Genomic DNA, 18,760 nt, shown 5'->3' with positions numbered 1-18,760 from the left:
CCCCCCGCCATCCCATGTCATCTCATGGCCACACCAGTGCCAGCTCTGCCGACAGCTGGAGACCGCCGTGGCATTGAATAACGCCGGTCTTGTTCGTCGTCTCGTGTGGAGCATAAACAATCGGCATGAAACAAGTGGGGCCTTTTTTTAGGCGCACAGAAATGCAAGCCACATCATCACAGTTCAATGTGGGGTGTTGCTTGTTGAGGAGAGCGTCTTGCAGCGTTGCAGTGTGAGCTTTCATGTACTTTTAGGTTCCCCTATTTTTGGGCTCTCGTTGCCTAGTTGGAGTTTTTTTCTGTCTCAGTCCCCAAAACGGTTTATATGTGGTAGAGAGCAGAGTTGCTATCAAAATTTGCTGATAAGCAGCCCGAGCCAATGCTGCAGATTAAAATGCAGAAAACGTGCAAATAGTTCACAAATCGAACCGTACGTTCACACTGCATTTCATTTTCTTTCCCTGGTTACCCAGACTCCAGATGCATACATCATCATCCTCATAGATAGTTACATGGAAGTAAACTGTAAACAGAAACACACTCGATCGGTAAAAAAAAAAGCAGCAAACGCGGCGAGCTCAGGAAGATACAGACGCGTACGAGCAAGACCAGCACAATTCAGTACCCGAACAGCAGCAACTGGAGGCCCCTCTGTCCTCTGATATATCTACAGTTCAGTGCCTCCGATCATCGAGACGGCGGCCGGTCGGTCGATCTAGCCCCTGTTTAAGGAGGCAGAGGAGCCGAGCTTGGTGGCGCTGGCCCTCAGGACGTACTGGTGGTAGGCGGCGGCGATGGCGGCGCCGATGAATGGCCCCACCCAGAAGATCCACTGCAACAAAGCATGACCACACATGTCAGATATCTCAAAGAGAGTTGAAATCTAACTGCTCCCTCTACAAGACTATGGGAATATAGAGAAAGATATCCTTGATTAGTAGGTACTCCATAGATGATAGAGCCATAGAGTTTCTCGCTTAGTTGGATCTTGGATGGTAGGTGTGCAGGGATTAGGCTGCGTGTATTCTTGCAGATAGTGTTGTTTGCAGATGTCATACTCGAGTAGTACAATTCAATTTTAATCAGTACGACGAGTTTGATTAAGTGATCATTATCCCGAGCCGTTCGATAAGATAATCTATCTGTTCTGAATTCTGACTGCTACTTGTAAACTTATGTACTACAAGGAACACCACAAAAGTTCTGTCTAGTTATTTAAGTTTTAGACTTCAAGTGATTGTGACCACTGCTTAAAAAAAGCAATCGTGACCAACATCCTGTAACTTCTGTGACATGTGAGCTATATGATATGAATTAAGAGATATGGGGCAGTAGCGGCGGTACGTACGTGGTCATCCCAGGCCTTCTCGTTGTTGTAGATCACAGCAGCTCCCAGGCTCCTGGCAGGGTTGATGCCGGTGCCGGTGATGGGGATGGTGGCCAAGTGGACCATGAACACCGCGAAGCCGATTGGCAGAGGAGCCAGCACCTGAACAAAAGAAACGTTGCAACATCCATGTTATGATCGCTGAAGAGCACTGGAGAATTCACAGATATGAGTGCACGAGAAGTACTTACGGGGACATGGGAGTCACGGGCACTGCGCTTGGGGTCGGTAGCGGAGAAGACGGTGTAGACCAGCACGAAGGTGCCAATGATCTCGGCGGCGAGGCCGGTGCCCTTGGTGTATCCCGAGCTGAGCTCGTTGGCGCCGCCGCCGTAGCGCACGTAGAAGGCGCTCTGGAACCCCTTGACGAGCCCCACGCCGCAGATGGCGCCCAGGCACTGCGCCACGATGTAGAGCACGGCGCGCACCAACGACACCTTGCGCGCCAGGAACAGGCCGAACGTCACGGCCGGGTTGATGTGCCCGCCCGACACGCCGGCAGTGCAGTAGACGAGCACGAAGATCATGCCGCCGAACGCCCAGGCGATGCCGAGGATGCCGACGCCGCTGCACGCCGCGTCGGCGGCGGTCGCGGTGGGGTCCGACTGGTGCTTGTACCCGATCACGGTGGCCACCGTGATGTAGAGGAAGAGGAGCGTCGCCACGAACTCGGCGATCACCGCCCGGTACAGGGACCACTTGGTCAGCTCCTCCGCGTCGAAGAGCGGCGCCGGCGGCGGGTCCGAGTAGTCCTTGGGCGCGTAGTCCCCGCCCCCTGGCGCCGCCTCGAGGTCCTTGGCCATGGCAGAAGCGTTGTGTGAGCGACTGAGCGTGCAATGGGCAAATGCTCTCTGAGCTAAGCTCTGTATGTGGTGGTGTGGGTTGACGAGGAGAGGTGAGGTATTTATGCCGGCGAGTCGCGGGAGGCTACTGGCTCCCGACGAAAGGCCGGCGTAGGGCGCTCGCTTTGTGATTAGTTTGTTTAGTGCCAGGGTTAACTAGTGGAAGATAAGGCCCAGCTAGCTAAGGGCGTCTGTCTCTCGATCGTTAGTGTTCTATACTTCTATTTCTGGGTTATAAACTTTGCCGCCCACTGCCCTCATCATTGCATCATTCCAGGGCAAATAGCTCACTGGTGGCTGCGCCTAATACGGTGGAGCTTACTTTTAGTTTAATTAGTGGCCCAGTTTACTTCGGCGACGGGTGTACGCACATAGACATTCGATGATTTGAGGTGATGGCAGATTTGTCGTAAGCACTGCTGAGTGTGCGTGAAGCACCGGTGAGCAATCCAAATGCAGTCATACTCTGGAGCTCTATGAACACAAGAGAATTCTTTAGCTAAGAGCATCTCCAACAGGCCCACAAAAAAGCCGGCGCGGTAAATCTCTATTTCGCCGCGCTGTAAACCGCTGGCGCGCGTGATACCGAATTTTCCTCCGCCGGATCCTCCATTTTGCAGCGCGCGTTGGTGCGGAAAAAAGCACCTCCGCAGGAGGCTCTATTTTGCAGCGCGCGGCGCGGCGCAAACTGCTAAATTCGACCGTTCATTTCAAAATTAATCAAATAAACTATGAAAATTTAATCAAAAATACGAATATATTAAAAGTTCAACGATACAGCGCGACATAGAGAGGACGAAAATACGGAATTTGACTAATTTTTAAACTACTCGTCCGACTCCCAGTCGAAGTCCGAGGAGTGGGTGCTCGGAGTCGTCTCCGACACCGGCGTCGTCGTCCACTCGAAAGAGGGGGAGGAGGAGAGGACGATGGTGGACGGCCCTGCGCCGTTCTTCTTTTCCTCCTCCTTCCTCGCTGCCTTCTCGGCCCTCGCCGCCTTCCTCGCTGCGGACTCGGTGCGGCGCTTGTCGCGGCTGGCTTTCTTCTTCGCCTTCGCTGCCGTCTTCTCCTCCTCCTTCTGCGCGTTGAAGGCTTCCGTGGCGGCGACGTCTTCCGGGAATCGGCGCGCCCACTCGAGGCGGAGGGCCTCGTCGCGCTCGGCGATGAGGAGGCGCTGCTCCAGCTCCCGTTGGCGGCGCTGCTGCTCGCGCGTGATGGCCGGCGGCGGCGGCGCGAGCATCTCCGCCTGCTCCCGCGTCCAGACATCATGAAAATTCATGGTCCGGCGGGAGCGGCCGAGCCGCCGGGCGACAGCGTCGTACGCCTGCGCCGCCTTGTGCGCCGTGTCAAACGTGCCGAGGCGGATCCGCTCTTCGCCGGAGCGGATTTCCGCGTCGAACCGGCCGCTCGGCCGCGCCCGAACGCCGTGGTAGCCGGAGGCGGGGCGGCGGCATCGTCAGCGGGAGAGAGGGAGAGGTGGGGAGAGAGACGGAGCGGTGCGGAGACAAAGCGGACGCCTGGAAGTTTCAGGCCGTTGGCGCGTTCGCGCGTGTCGCGTTTATAGCGCGCGCGGCAGAGGACGCGGCAATTCTCCCGCGCGGAATAGCGCGAACTCGCGCGCGTGGCAAAGTTTTTAGCACGCGCTTTTTTCCCGCGTCCGTTGGAGCTTCGCGCGAGCGCCCACGCGCGTCAAACCGGTAGTTTTTTTGCCGCGCGACCGTTTTAGCGCGCCTGTTGGAGATGCTCTAAGATCATCAATTTCTCAGAGGCTGGAGTGGAGAACTGGAGACATTGCTGCCAAGTCATCAGTCAGTGTTCCACTATGCATATGTGGCGGCAAATTTTGTATTGTTGACATTTGTCTGGTGGCGGCAAAGTATATGTATATTATTCCCCACTAATGAACAACTGCTTACTCAGCAGTTTGGTTGCTAATCATGCGCAGGCACGTCCCAAGAACGAACAACTCGCTAATTGACATTGTTATCCGAAGCTCTGATTAGTTACAAGCTGTACTCCATGTATCACTTATTTTCTCTGAATCCCCAACGAAAAGTTGTAGCAATCACAAGAACAGTAACCATTCTGATAGAATCGGATCAGAGCTTGTGGTTGCAGTTTCATCTCGTTGCATCACCAGAGTTTGGAGGAGGCCTCTTTCCCTGTCCTGGTCACGCAACAGGGCGAATCTCTGGTACATTTCAGAAGCTGCACGAGAGTTCAATTAAATCACGATGTGAAATCGCCTGTCCAGTGCGATACGCTAGAATCGTCTGCAACCAGCTCCGCGAGAAAGCTACGCAACTGCTCGTTCAGTTCTGACATAGGCTCGCCACTCTTTTCCAGCTTCCTCCGTGCCCATCCATGGATCATTGGTGTTTCGCACACGTTAATGGCTTCCGGTTCAATTCGCTTTTCATCGGTGACGGCTGCAACAGCACGGAACAGAAAGTGGACCATCATTGATCGCCGCCCCATCTTCTCCAGATTTCCATTCCACAGGACGCTAGACGAGTGCTTTTGCTCTTCCGGCAATGCGCAAGACGCATGCGGCTCATGGCCGAAGGATGGGTGCACCGCAGACCACGGCCATAGATTAAACATAAGCAAGAAAACAACAATGACCGACCAATCCACCGGTGACACTGACACATAGTATATTTTTGTGAAGGAACACTCACGCATATAATTGCTTTAGGAATGGATGAGATGAGCCGGACGGCTCCAGTCCTATTCAAGCATCATTATTTGATGTGTTTCCAACAACTGCGTTTGCAATGCAGGACAGCGGGTTCTTTCTCGGTTTGATTTGCATAAAACAAGGCTAAAATTCCTTTCCATGTACAAACAAACAGATAGATGACCTTTCTCTTCCCCACTATCCATAGAATGGGTGGTCTATTATTCGACCAACCCGTAGCAATCAGGCATGCAGCGTTTTTAAGCGCAGAGAAGGATCGCCTGACAAAGAAATAAGGCCCTTCCAATTCCCAAAAACTAGCAGCTTCGCGTGTGTTTTATATTTGAGCTGGAAAGGGAATCTCCCTATTCCTTCCACTCAGAATCAAACGAATAATGCAGAGATTTAAAGACCAACAGAAAAAAAAAAGGCAGCAGACTGTTCCTGATTGAACGAAATGAATAGCTAAGACTAGCATTAGAAGTTCACAACCATCTCTGCAACTGTTTCTTCCCCAAGAAGGAAACATCTTCCAAAGAACCTTTTTGGTGCAAAACAACTTCGCAAAAACATATCCGCTGCACCAAATACCTCCATCCAAGTGCCCTTTGAAGATGTATACCACAGCTTGCTTAAGCAGCAGAAACCCAACCCCGCAGCTCCTCTTGTCTCCCTCCTTTCTGCAGGAGAGCAAAGTAGTTTAGACAGAAAGATTGACAAAAAGAAATTGAGAACATCTGGCCATACGGCATTTGATTTCCGAAGAAGGTCGCCACACTGATTTGATGCTCTTATCCAAAGCCGAGGAGTTTAACCAGTGAAGAAATAATTAATGCCCTTATCCATGCCAACAAGATGATATTTACTACCAGATACAAGTGTATTTTTCATCCCTCTGCTATCACCCCAATATTTAGATTCTGCCCCTTAATTAACTGCCAATACCAGGTAACTTTGGTCCCTGACATGAGTGAACTGCATCCAAAAGCGGTTTTGTGATCACCTTCAACAGTCTTCCTAGAAACACACTAAATTGAGAGGTATTTGAACGCCCATGTAAGTTAGGTACTCCTGTGACCAGGTTATTCAATGTATGGTATGCAATCACTACTTCTGGTGCACTAATGCATATTTCTTGGTTTAGGCATCAAATCAAAATGAAATTTTCCATAAAAGTTCGAAGCGTATAACAGTTTACTCTCATCTTATCTACACATAAAATTCCATTCTCCAATTCATATGTTAAGACTAACCAAAACGAGAGTAATACGACAAATGATAGCTCAAAAGTTACAAAGGAAAAGAAAAGAAAAGGACAAATGGTACTATTGACATGATATTTCATATTCCTTCAGCTAATATATTTATAGTTCATTAAAAACAACATTGTAGGAATATAAATGCATTATTTGATTTGTAAACTAGAAATTGACTGCTTGAGTGCATCACAAAAGATGATTGCCCAACATAAGTTGCCCACGTAATCAGTTAAAAAACTGAATCACGTAAATATCAAGCCCTTAACTTAATAATAGATATTCTAGAGAAGTGCTTATTTCCAGAAAAATAACTACTACCAACAAAATCAGCAAGCAGGCTGGTCTATCGTTTAGTGGGAAATCTTATTGTAATACTAACATTCTATTGCCATGCTTGTGTGATCATATGATAAATGCAATGGGTTGATGCATCTTAGCCAGGAAGTCCGCTGACATTTCTTTACATGGAACTGTGAAAGGGAAAGGGGAGGCAAGAGAGAGGTTGGTTGGAACGAAGATGCCCAATGAAATTTAAAGATTAAAATGAAAAACGGTAGTAAAAGTACTGATAATAAGTGCGGGATCAAAGACGTTAACCATCCAGACTATGCTAGGTACAGAAAAAAACTGACACTGGTGCCCTTGGCTCAGTCAAAATTCAACATAATAAACCAAATAATACTGCAATAGAATAACTCGGAAAGGCAGCGAATGCCATTTCCAGAAAAAAAAAATCACCTTCAAATAATTTGATTGGACGATGCACATTAATAGCGAGAGCAAAACCATAAACAAAAGTAACAACAACAAACGACATTTAGTGCGCAAGAATTACAAGTCGAGAGACTAGTCTAGAAGTCGCAACTTGGCTTCCGGCTCGGGTGTTCGACTCGATCGAAACCATGAGTCGATCGAGTCGAGCGACTAGTCCTAATGTGTGAGTCGATCGACTCAATTTTGCTTCATAAGTCACCTGCCCGGGAACCCTAGCGCTATTCTCAGCCCGCCCCGAACGCCGCGCCCCTCCATGGGACGAGGCCGCCTTCGCCCACCCTGAGACGAAGCCAACGCCTCTGCCGCCTCCACCCACCGCCGCCTCTCCACCCACAGCCGCCGTCGCCTGCGAGCTCAAGGATCGCGACGCCCCCATCCACTGCTTCCGCTACTCTGCGGAATTCGCCCTCTGCTGCTGCAGGTAAAGTCTCCAATCCAATCTCCACATCCTACCTTCTTCTTGATTTTAGGGTTGATTTCTCCCCTGCTCCCTTTCTGATTTTCGTTTTGTTTGCTTCAATTTGAAGATCCTGAGCTACCAGCTCCAATGTCGGCGCCACCAGAGATATCTCAAGTAGTGAATACAGCTGCAGCTGCAACTCAAGCCGATGAAAATTACGATCCATCAAAGGATCCCAAGAGGAAGACAAGCAGAAGTAAGGATCCAGGATGGAAATATGCTTTCTGGCCTGATCTTGAGAACAAGCTGCTGCTCCAATGTACTTTGTGCAATAAAAGGGTCACCTGTGGGGTCCTGAGGATGAAGAAGCACCTTGCTGGGGGTTTTACAGAGGTGGAAAAATGTCCAAAAGCAACCGCTGCAATCAATAAAGAGATGCATGACTACACACTCATTCATTCAGGTTCAAACCCATCACCCTTGTTGGTGGTGAAGACGCTGGACAAGATCAAGAGGCTGAACCAAGTTCGAGGGCATCAAACGACACCTCCATGAAGAGGAAGACCGCTACTGCTTTTACTGTGACGGCGCGGCCAAAGAATCAAAGCAAGACAATTGCTGATGAGATTAGGAAGACACCAGAGGAGGTTGTTGCTGAGAGCCATAGCACAAAGGGCACTCATAGGGAAAGCAAGGATTATGGCACAAAGACAAGGGAACAAAAAGATATTGTTGATGGTCATGTAGCTGACTTTCTCTATGAGAATTGCCTTCCGCTCAATGTTGTCAATTTGAGAAGTTGGGATATACTTTTGGAGTCTATAGGGCAGTACGGATCAGATCATATATCGCCATCTTACCATGATGTGACGGTACCACTTCTTGAGAAGGCAAAGCTCAAGACCGACGACTTGAAGGTGAAGCATGAAAAGGCTTGGAAGGAATATGGTTGCACTCTCATGTCTGATGGTTGGACAGATATCAGCGGACGCCACTGGATAGTCCTGAAGGTACATTCTTTTTGGGGACAGCCAATGTTTATTCCGAGTCAGTTGATGCCAAGTTGGTTGCAAAATTATTGGGTGAACAGATTGAGGCAATTGGGCCAGAATTGGTAGTCCAAGTGGTTAGCGACAACACGGCTCCAATTACAAGGCAGCTGGCAAAATACTAATGGAGAAGTACCCTGCTTTGTATTGGACACCTTGTGCTGCCCACTGTTTGGACCTTATGCTAGTGGACATCGGGAAGATAAAAGAGTTTAGTGATTGCATTGTTAAAGCAAAGAGAAGAACCAAATATTTATGCACATACTAGGATTCTTGATCAAATGAGAAGCTTGAATGGTAAGAAAGATCTTGTCAGGCCTGGAGCTACCTGTTTTGCAACATCATTCTTCACATTGGCTAGCATGTGGCAACAACGCCAACATCTCAAAGCAAGTTGAAGCCCACTGAACCAGGGAAGACAGATAAAAACATTGCTCTCTGTGTCGTTTTAGAATTCGGTGGAGAATTGCATGAGAGCATCACAACCGATTCTTCTAGCTTTGAGGATTGTCGATGGCGATGAGATTCCAGGAATTCTGGAAATTTGGGCAGCCATTCATGTTGCGAAGAAACATATAAGTGAAGCATTGTCACACAAAGAAGCCCTACACACTCAAGTCCTAGCAATTGTTAACAAAAGATGGGATAACCAGATGGAGCAAAAGCTACATGGTACTACCTTGTTTTTGAACCCAAATAAGTTCTTTGCAATTAGAGAGGACAATAGAAGACTAGCTTCACAATGATGTGCTATGGAAGACGGTGGTTGATGATGAGCTACAAACTCAAATAAGCAAGTTGGCTGATGACTATGAGTTGACAGAAGGTGAATGTTTCACGAAGCCAATGGCAATGAAAGACCACGAGAAAAAGAGTCCACAATGTTAAGCTTTATGCACTAGCCAACGCAACCAAAAGTCCGAACTGATGAAAAGGGCTAGGCAATCTACTTATACACTTCAACACCCCCCTCACGTGTGAGGGATGGGAAGACAAGTCAACACATGTAGAGTCAGAGGCAGGGCCTATACGTGGACTCCGAGGGGGCAACAACAATTTTAGGATAAATTGCGAAAGCCAGGTCTCGAACTCGAGACCCTGGGCTTTGATACCATGTTAAGCTTCATGCACTAGCCAACGCAACCAAAAATCCGAACTGATGGAAAGGGCTAGCCAATTTACTTATACACTTCAACACACATAAATATAAATGTTGTTGCAGCTTGTTGCTTATCTATTTTGGCTCTATGCTTCAACTTTTATGTCTTATGGTGGCTCTATGTTGTTGTAGTTCTTTGGTGGAGTGCATATGGTGGCCTTGCTTACGAGTTTCAAGCTTTTGCAAAAAGAATCATTAGTCTGTGTTGTTCCTCGTCCAGATGCGAGCGCAATTGGAGTGCATTTGCTCATGTAAGTAACTAGCAATTGCATGGTTTGATAGCTAATTACAGCAGCTTCTCACAAAAAACTTTGCTTCCAGATCCATACTAAAGGAAGAAACCGTTTGGAATACAAGAGATTGAACAAGCTATCATATGTCTCTTACAACCGGCAAATGACATATATGTTTCAAAAGTTATGTGAGCTAGGTTCCAAAGGAAAGAGAGCTAATGCACTTATCCTAGAAGAAAACCAGTGGGACAATGAATGGGTTGATGTCAACGCTGAACTGGTTCATCAAAATGAAGCTGTTGACGATCAGGACTCACTACTTTGGTCCCATGTTGATGAGGCTGTTGGCGCAACACATGGTCTAAGTGGACGCTATCTTCCAAGGAGGGCTCATGCTGATTTTAGTGAGCCTATTAGGGCTGCTGCCTCTCATATCTTTTACACTGACAAATCTTGTTATCGATGAAGATTTGAGAGCCTAGTTGGAAGCTGAAGATTTTGATAGTGACACGGAGGACAACGGTGAAGACAATGGTGATTCTACCCGAGTGACTGAAGACGCCGAGTTTCATTTGAATATGGATTTGGATTGATTTAGGAGAGGGAGGAGGCCTGAAACTCTTTTGCTGGACTTGCTTTATTTTCGAATTTCAGGCCACTTTTGTTGGTCTCGTGCTGTCTGCTGTGCACCTATGTTGAACTTATATGTTTACTGTCTTCATATATCCTTTACATGCCTCAAATATATTTTATATTGTTATATATATTAGGTATTATATTATAGATTTATATTAACTACGCCTGTGTTGTCCCAACATAGCCGGTCCCAAGCCCGGGTAAAGGAGGAGGGTTGTGATAGGCTTGGCGAGCCAACGTAAAAAACCCAGCCACTCTTATGGAGATGAAACCCAAAAGATTTTCATTGGGGTGTAACCCTCTTAGCGACGCGCCATATCGGAACCCGGGTGTGGTGTCAAATGGGCAAGGGTCGGGTCGTCACCCCCCACATGGCGTGCCATATCTTGATCTGGATACGGTGGCAAGTGAGCAAGGATCGGGTCGTCGCATCCTTAGTGGCGCGCTACATCGGCTCCCGGGTGTAGTCAAAAATGAGCAAGGGTCTTCGCATTTGACTCGACGAGTGCGAAGGGTAAGGAAGCTAGCCGAGCCTAGGAGGTTTCGCTTAGGTAGCTGGAACGTAGGGTCCGGAGCTAGTTGATACAGTGGTGAAGAGAGGCGTTGATATCCTTCGCATCCAGGAGACCAAGTGGAGGGGACAGAAGGCGAAGGAAGTAGAGGATACCGGCTTCAAGCTGTGGTATACGGGAACGACTCCAAACAGAAATGGAGTAGGCATCTTGATCAACAAGAGCCTCAAATCTAGAGTGGTAGACGTCAAGAGATGTGGAGACCGGATTATCCTGGTCAAGTTGGTAGTTGGGGACTTAGCTCTCAATGTTATTAACACTTATACCCCGCAAATAGGCCACAATGAGAACACCAAGAGGGAGTTTCGGGAAGGCCTAGAGGACTTGGTCAGGGGTATACCCAGTGGCGAAAAGCTCTTATAGAAGGAGACGTAATGGCAACGTGGGTACATCTAACATAGGTTTTGAAGGGGTGCATGGGAGCTTTGGCTATGGCATCAGGAATCAAGAAGGGAAGATGTCCTAAGCTTTCCTTTAGCGTACGACATGATCGTAGCTAACACCCTCTTTAAAAAGAGAGAATCACATCTAGTGTAGTGGCCACCACAACAGCCAGATTGACTTCATCCTCTCAAGGAGTGTGTGCCTAGATTGTAAGGTGATACCTGGAGAGTGTTGTCCATCAGCATAAGCTTGTGGTGGCGGACTTCCGCTTTTGACTTCGTGTCCAGCAGGATAAGCATGTGAAAGTCGCTAGAACGAAGTGGTGGCAGCTCAAGGCTCAGACATTTAAGGAGAGGGTCATTAAGGAGGGCCCTTGAGAGGAAGGAGGTGATGCGGACAATATGTGGATGAAGATGGCGACCTGTATTCGTAAGGTGGCCTCATAGGAGTTTGGAGTGTCCAGGGGAAGTAGAAGCAAAGTTAGGGATACCTGGTGGTGGAACATGTCCAGAAGGCTATTAAGGAGAAAAAAGATTGTTTCAGACGCCTGTACCTTGATAGGAGTGCAGGCAACTTGGAGAATTACAAGATGGCAAAGAAGGCCGCAAAGCGAGCTGTGAGTGAAGCAAGGGGTCAGGCGTATGAGGACCTCTACCAACGGTTAGGTACGAAGGAAGGCGAAAAGAACATCTACAGGATCGCCAAGATCCAAGAGAGTAAGACGAGAGATGTTGACCAAGTCAAATGCATCAAGGACGGAGCAGACCAGCTCCTGGTGAAGGACGAGGATATTAAGCATAGATGGCGGGAGTACTTCGACGGGCTGTTCAATGGGGAGACTGGGAGCTCTACCATTGAACTAGACAACTCCTTTGATGATACGAATCCAGGAGTCTGAGGTCAAGGAGGCGTTGAGAAGGATGAAAGGAGGCAAGGCAATGGGCCCTGATGGTACCCCCATTAAGGTGTGGAGAGGCCTCGGAGACATAGCAATAGTATGGCTAACTAAGCTCTTCAACTCCATTTTTCGGGCAAACAAGATGCCACAAGAATGGAGACGCAGTATATTAGTACCAATCTTCAAGAACAAAGGGGATGTTTAGAGTTGTACTAACTACCGTGGAATTAAGCTTATGAGCCATACAATGAAGCTATGGGAGAGAGTCATTAAGCACCGTTTAAGACGAATGACAAGCGTGGCCAAAAATCAGTTTGGTTTCATGCCTGGGAGGTCGACCATGGAAGCCATCTTCTTGGTACGACAACTCATGGAGAGATACAAGGAGCAAAAGAAGGACCTGCATATGGTGTTCATTGACTTGGAGAAGGCCTATGATAAGATAGCGCGACACATCATGTGGTGGGCCTTGGAGAAACACAAAGTCCAAACAAAGTACATTACCCTCATCAAGGACATGTACGATAATGTTGTGACAAGTGTTCGAACAAAAGATGGCGATACCGATGACTTCCCGATTAAAATAGGACTACACCAAGGGTCAACTTTGAGCCCTTATCTATTTGATTTGGTGATGGATGAGGTCACAAGGGATATACAAGGAGATATCCCATGGTGTATGCTCTTTGCGGATGATGTGGTCCTAATCGATGATAGTCGAACGGGGGTCAATAGGAAGTTAGAACTTTGGAGACAAACCCAGGAATCGAAAGGTTTTAGACTTAGTAGAACTAAAACTGAGTACATGATGTGCGGTTTTAGTACTACTAGGCACGAGGAGGAGGTTAGGCTGGATGGGCGGTGGTGCCTCAGAAGGACACCTTTCGATACTTGGGGTCAATCCTGCATAAGGATGGACATATTGATGAAGATGTGAACCACCGGATCAAAGCCGGATGGATGAAGTGACGCCAAGCTTCTCGCATTCTTTGTGATAAGAGAGTGCCACAAAAGCTAAAAGGCAAGTTCTATAGGACGGCTATTCGACCCGCAATGTTATATGGCGCTGAGTGTTGGCCGACTAAAAGGCGGCATGTTCAACGCTTAGGTGTGGCGGAGATGCGCATGTTGAGATGGATGTGTGGCCCCACGAGGAAGGACCGAGTCCGGAATGATGATATACGAGATAGAGTTGGGGTAGCACCGATTGCAGAGAAGCTTGTCCAACATCGTCTAAGATGGTTTGGGCATATTTAGCGCAGGCCTCCAGAAGCTCCAGTGCATAGTGGACGGCTAAAGCGTGCTGATAATGTCAAGAGAGGACGGGGTAGACCACACTTGACATGGGAGGAGTCCGTAAAGAGAGATCTGACTGGAGTATCACCAAAGAACTAGCCATGGAAAGAGCCGTGTGGAAGCTTGCTATCCATGTGCCAAACCATGAGTTGGTTACGAGATCTATTGGGTTTCACCTCTAGCCTACCCCCAACCAACTTGTTTGGGAATAAAGGCTTTGTTGTTGTTGTATTATAGATTTATATTAGTCCACGTCAACTAGTCTACTGAGTCTACACTAGTCCTGACTAGTCCATGAGTCGGTACCCTGACAACTCAACTCGACTCTTCGACTCGTAATTCTTGTTAGTGAGATCTGGGGCTCCCCTAATTACCAAATAAACTAAGTAGTTTCCTGTCTCCATTCATCAATGCAGTGATGGACAAAGATGGTGCAACTTAGACAAGAAAAATGTAACTGTTCCTCATGAGATACGTACCACATTTAGTAAGCATAGCTATGATTGTGCACATTTTTTAGAAGAGTAAATTACAATGGCGGTATGTAAACTTTGCAGGTGGGATCAGTAGTCCAAGAACTTGAAAAATGTGAATTTGGCTCCCTAAAGTTTACAGGTGCATCTTTGGTCCAATTCTGTCAAGCAACAAGCCATATAGGACAGAAAGCTAGCTAAGCGGACATAGGGGCATCCAATGTATCTTCTTTTGTTCGAAATAAAAACATCGTCTCTCCTCTTTCTCGTTCACTCTCTCCCTCATTCAACAGATCTCACTTTCCCACTCTCTGAACGCGCCCGACGCTGGTGACCAGTAGCCACTAGAACCCAGGCATGGTTGCTGACAAGTGACAATAGTCATATGGAGCTCGCTGCTGGTAAGACTCGCAACAACAACACAATGAGAGAGTGCACAACAACAGATAGCTCCTCCTCATAGTGTGGCTAATCAGTAGCTTGCTGTGGGGGCGAGCAGAGGACGACACCTTCATCGGCAGGCAATGGAGTGATCGAGTAGCAGAATCTTCGGTGGCAGGTGCCGCCAACCAAGTCAGAATCTTTGTCCAGATGGTACACCCCTTTTGTGTGGTGTTTGTGCTACCGCAAATCACGTTGTGACCTAGTGAGATCGACGCTTTTCTATGTTGATATGGCATCATCAGCTCTCGATATTAGTATCATAAACATACACAGATCTATGAAGAAACATCGCTCTCCGGTGGTGATGCTGAGCATGTATTCGTGAACTTACTTGCGTTGTTCCCACAAGGGGTAGCCATGAGGATGATGCTTTGATCGTCCATTTACCGTGTCAACCCGAGGTGGATACTGAATCATTTGGTCCGTTTGGGGAGCCCCATGTCAGGAACCATATAAAGTTGCTTTACAAAGGCCTAACGTGTGGGCTCGTGTACATGGTGTCCCTATAGACCACTTCGATGATTTTTATCGCCTTTGGAGGGTCAGCAGTTTGGTTTGTGAGCTATTGTGTTTGGATATGATCAACCTTCTTAAGCATAAAGTACCGAGCATGTACCTTGCGATTATTAGCCTAGCGAAAATACCTAAGGACATTGAGCTAACGGTGCATGGATGGGTTCAGCAGATAATTTTTGAGCTAACGGCCAAGAGGTCATGGATGAAGATGATTTAAATCTTGATCAGCTAAGGGCACAGATCATAAGGTTATGGACACAGATCATATAGATGATGGTGGAAATACGGGTCCCGTGAGCCCCCTAATTTGGGATCTGCCAAGCAAGGTGAAGATAAAGACGGAAGCCCAGGATCAGCAACCAAGGAAGTTAGGGCTGTGGGTACAGAGAAGGTTCTTAGTGCATTAATAGGGGATCGAATTTCCCTGCCAACATTAGCAAGGATTGTTGCTGTCGTGGCAACATAAATGGCTACCGTGGCAAGCACGTCAGAAAGAGGCATTGGTATCCTGGCAGCAGGAAAGGGCTGGCATGGCAAGAAAATCTAATATTTCATACCACTAAGAGCCTTCTCAAAATCCAAAACACAACTTCCTTGGTTATTGACCTCAGGCCTCGGCAACCGTCTTTATCTGCACCTTGCCCTGAGGTTTCCACCATTACCTCTGTGAGTGTCCATATTAGTAAGTTCTTTGCACTTATCAATCTTCCAAAGGTTGATCATCTTTATACATGACATCCTTGTGATTTTTTTGCTCAATTTTTTTTATGTGGTGAACGCACATCTCCACAGTGGGTTCGATATCCTTGGGTACTTTCATTGGGCTAATTATCCCAAGGTACATGTGATGCTATATGATTACAAAGGTAGACCATAAAACGCAATGCCCAACCGACCATATGGCCGGCCCTCAAAAGAAATCAATGTCATCAAAGAGATCCTCAGGGACATAGCTACTTGCCACGCCAATCAGTGGTGGGTGCCCACTGGCCATGGGCATGTCAACCCAAGAACAACACAACTGAAAGAATTCAACAATTCTATAACTTACCGATGTTGGGCCTTTTGGATCCACATGATGACAATGACGGCAACGATCGATTCTGTAGATGAGTAGGTCTGAATTGATTGGGTCTTTAGGAGGGCATTGGGTCATTTTATATAGTCTGTTTTGCTCTTCAAGTCATTCCTTTTGAACCCCGGACAACACGGGTGGGATATTAACTATCCATCGCTGGTATTGCTCTTAGAACTTTCTATCCATGTCAGATTTTTTAGCCAATAAATTAGTATATTGTGGTAAGATTACTACAGTTTGATGTATGATGACCTCACTGGTCATTTATCCTGGCTTTGTTCTTGCCTCCGCCCTAGCAGCACCCGCCTGCTCCAACACTCCCAACAACCGGATGCACCGGAAACAATCAGATTTTTCTAGAATCACAATGCAGCCACTAGAGTTTGTCTTCCTTGCACACAAAACTTCAATCAGCAGAGCCTAGAGATTCCCAATGGTTTTTTGGAAGAACATGTTTGTAGACACCTATACTTTTGGGCTTTGGCTATCAAAAGATAGAGCCAGCAATAATTTCCTCAGTCACTATTTTTTTGGTTTGGGTATATCAAAACAGTAACTCCCGCCAGGGTTAGTGGTAGAAGAAAATGGTAAGTCATCGGAAAGTACAGAGTCACTAATCCAACAGATCAGGGTGGTAATTTTCTTTCTCCATTAAATATTCTTGTTCAAACAAAGGAAGATGGCAATTGGCCAGGAGTTGGAATGATAATGCATTGAAAAGAAAAAAATGATAATATCCAGCACAAGGGTCCTTGGTATCTGCCTTGTGCATTGTGCCCAGAGGCACTTGAACATTCTCGAACAAGGAGAGTAAGATGTCCATAGCAGCAAGGAAACCACACATGGAAGCGGCATGGAAACTAGTAATCCAGGATAATACCTCCAGCTAGTTCAATAGAAACCCTGAGGCCTAATTGAGAAGTGGCATAAGGTCATGAAAATTGGCAATTCCACACAATCAATGGCAATAGCTAAAACAGCAAGTGGCAGCCATATGAAAGAGGACATACCTGATGAATTACACCATCCATGTGTTGCTACCGCTGCTTCATCCTTCTTGCAATTTGGTCATATATGTGGAGCCTGTCAGCCTTATCAAATGTGTACTTAAATTTCTCTATGGTGGACTGGGGGAACTTAATTCCCATGTCAATCATCTCCTCGGAATATTTCTTCACATCGGCAAACCTGCTAAAGTTGAGGAGCCCAGCTATTAGCTCTTTGGCTGATTCCTCGGCTGGGGTAATTTGGTGCTCCACAATGCAGTGCCAGACGTCAACTGCGGCAGATGGGTTGAACTCCTCAGAGAATAAGCGGATAGCAGCAGCGCAGTTGGACGTGGAGGGCAGCTGCTCGTTCTTGCTCATCTCTGCGAGGAAAGCTTCAGCCTCGCGAGCCTTGCGCTGGTTGATGAGTCCCTCGAGTATGGCATTATATGTAACAGAATCTGCAAAGACCCCATTTAAGGGCATTTCGTCAAGCATGTGGAAGGCGTAGTCGGTGTTACCGACGCTGCAGCAGAGGGCGATTACGGCGTTGTACATTGGGAGGTTAGGAACCAGCCCTGCATCCGAGACCATAATCTGCCAAATAGCGATAGCGTTGACGTGGTCTCCCTTGCGGATGAGGATGTCGATGGCGTTGGCGAAGAACTTGAGCCCCGGGAGGCAGCCATTGGTCCTCATCACCTGCAGGAAGCTGAAGGCCTCGTTGAACTGGCCCCCTTGCACCAGCGTCGAAAGGAAGGCGTCGTAGGCCGGCATGTTGCTTCTGTCCCAGCCGACACGGACAATCATCTCGCCGAAGGTGCTCTTGGCGCGCTGGACGTTCCCCTCCTTCTCCCAGGCCTCGAGCAGTATCGCGAAGGTGTCAGCGTCGGGGGCGACCTTGGTCTTGTAGGTTTCGAAGGCCTCGGACGCGGCCTCGCGCGCCGCCGTCCTGGCGGCACATGGCGGAGAGGAGCGAGTTGAGAGCGACGGCGTCGGGCGGCACGCCGTGGCGCTCCATGACGTCGAAGGCCAGGGCGGCCTCCTTGAAGTTGCGGCGCGCGCAGTAGGAGGCGAACATGGAGGCGAAGGTGGCGACGGAGAGGAGGCCGCCGCCCTCCTGGCTCATGGAGAGGACGGCGTCCCACATGGGGTCGAACATGGCGGCCTTACCGAGGATGTCGACGAGGAGGTTCCAGGCGTAGGCGGTGAGCTGCACGGACCGCTTCGCCCACCGGAAGAAGCGGACGGCCGATTTGGGCCGGGAGTAGCAGATGGGGGACTTGAGCACCTGCTCCGCGGCCTCCGCCGTCGGGCCGACGCCGCAGGAGGTCAGCGCCGCCTCCACATCCGCCGGCGGGACGCGGCCGAGGATGTCGAGGAACGCCTCCGCGCGCGGGGACCCTTCCCCCTCCGTGCTCTTCTCCGTCGGGCTCATCGGCGACGGCTTCGATCTGCAGTATCCCTCTACTTTCCCCCAAAATCCTTGCGTTTTGGGGGTTTTCTCTATCTGAACTATGAAGAACAAGGTTTTTTGGGAGTGAACGTCTCGTTGATAAACAGCGTGTCGGGCTGAATTCTGCCCTGTTTGCGGGCAAGTTGTTTATTGATTTGGGCCAACAAACCCACGGCCTTCAACCGGCACCCGAGCCCAGTAGAGCATTAGCCGATCCAAGCTGCTGCATTCTCAAAAAA

At 48.3% G+C, this 18,760-nt stretch overlaps 2 protein-coding genes across 2 annotated transcripts; both read right to left on the bottom strand.

Annotated features, from left to right (window-relative positions):
* Nucleotides 1-411: 411 nt before the first annotated feature.
* On the bottom strand, nt 412-2,299 carry LOC124673914 (aquaporin PIP2-5). Its single transcript, XM_047209963.1, has 3 exons — nt 1,578-2,299; nt 1,348-1,488; nt 412-831 (listed from the first exon to the last, which is right to left on the bottom strand). The coding sequence occupies exons 1-3, from the start codon at nt 2,187-2,189 to the stop codon at nt 715-717; spliced, it is 870 nt and encodes a 289-aa protein (XP_047065919.1). The 5' UTR covers nt 2,190-2,299; the 3' UTR covers nt 412-714.
* A 3,031-nt stretch (nt 2,300-5,330) lies between these two features.
* LOC124671559 lies at nt 5,331-18,503 on the bottom strand. Its single transcript, XM_047207919.1, has 2 exons — nt 18,239-18,503; nt 5,331-5,588 (listed from the first exon to the last, which is right to left on the bottom strand). Exons 1-2 carry the CDS (start codon nt 18,501-18,503, stop codon nt 5,386-5,388), a joined length of 468 nt encoding a protein of 155 aa, XP_047063875.1. The 3' UTR covers nt 5,331-5,385.
* Nucleotides 18,504-18,760: the final 257 nt, after the last annotated feature.

Source organism: Lolium rigidum, chromosome 7, assembly GCF_022539505.1.
Source record: "Lolium rigidum isolate FL_2022 chromosome 7, APGP_CSIRO_Lrig_0.1, whole genome shotgun sequence".
In the NCBI taxonomy this organism is placed as follows: Eukaryota; Viridiplantae; Streptophyta; class Magnoliopsida; order Poales; family Poaceae; genus Lolium; species Lolium rigidum.
This window is presented reverse-complemented; position numbering and strand designations above follow the sequence as displayed.

What these genes read in the sequence shown, in the direction of transcription:
- LOC124673914 (XM_047209963.1), bottom strand. Translation starts at nt 2,189, where the DNA reads ATGGCCAAGGACCTCGAGGCGGCGCCAGGGGGCGGGGACTACGCGCCC. An exon ending in CCCGTGACTCCCATGTCCCC is followed by an intron (nt 1,489 to 1,577) that starts GTAAGTACTTCT and finishes TCTTTTGTTCAG; the next exon opens with GTGCTGGCTCCTCTGCCAAT. An exon ending in AGAAGGCCTGGGATGACCAC is followed by an intron (nt 832 to 1,347) that starts GTACGTACCGCC and finishes GCTTTGTTGCAG; the next exon opens with TGGATCTTCTGGGTGGGGCC.
- LOC124671559 (XM_047207919.1), bottom strand. Translation starts at nt 18,503, where the DNA reads ATGAGCCCGACGGAGAAGAGCACGGAGGGGGAAGGGTCCCCGCGCGCG. An exon ending in CCTCCTCGTCGACATCCTCG is followed by an intron (nt 5,589 to 18,238) that starts GTAAGGCCGCCA and finishes GCTCTCCTGCAG; the next exon opens with AAAGGAGGGAGACAAGAGGA.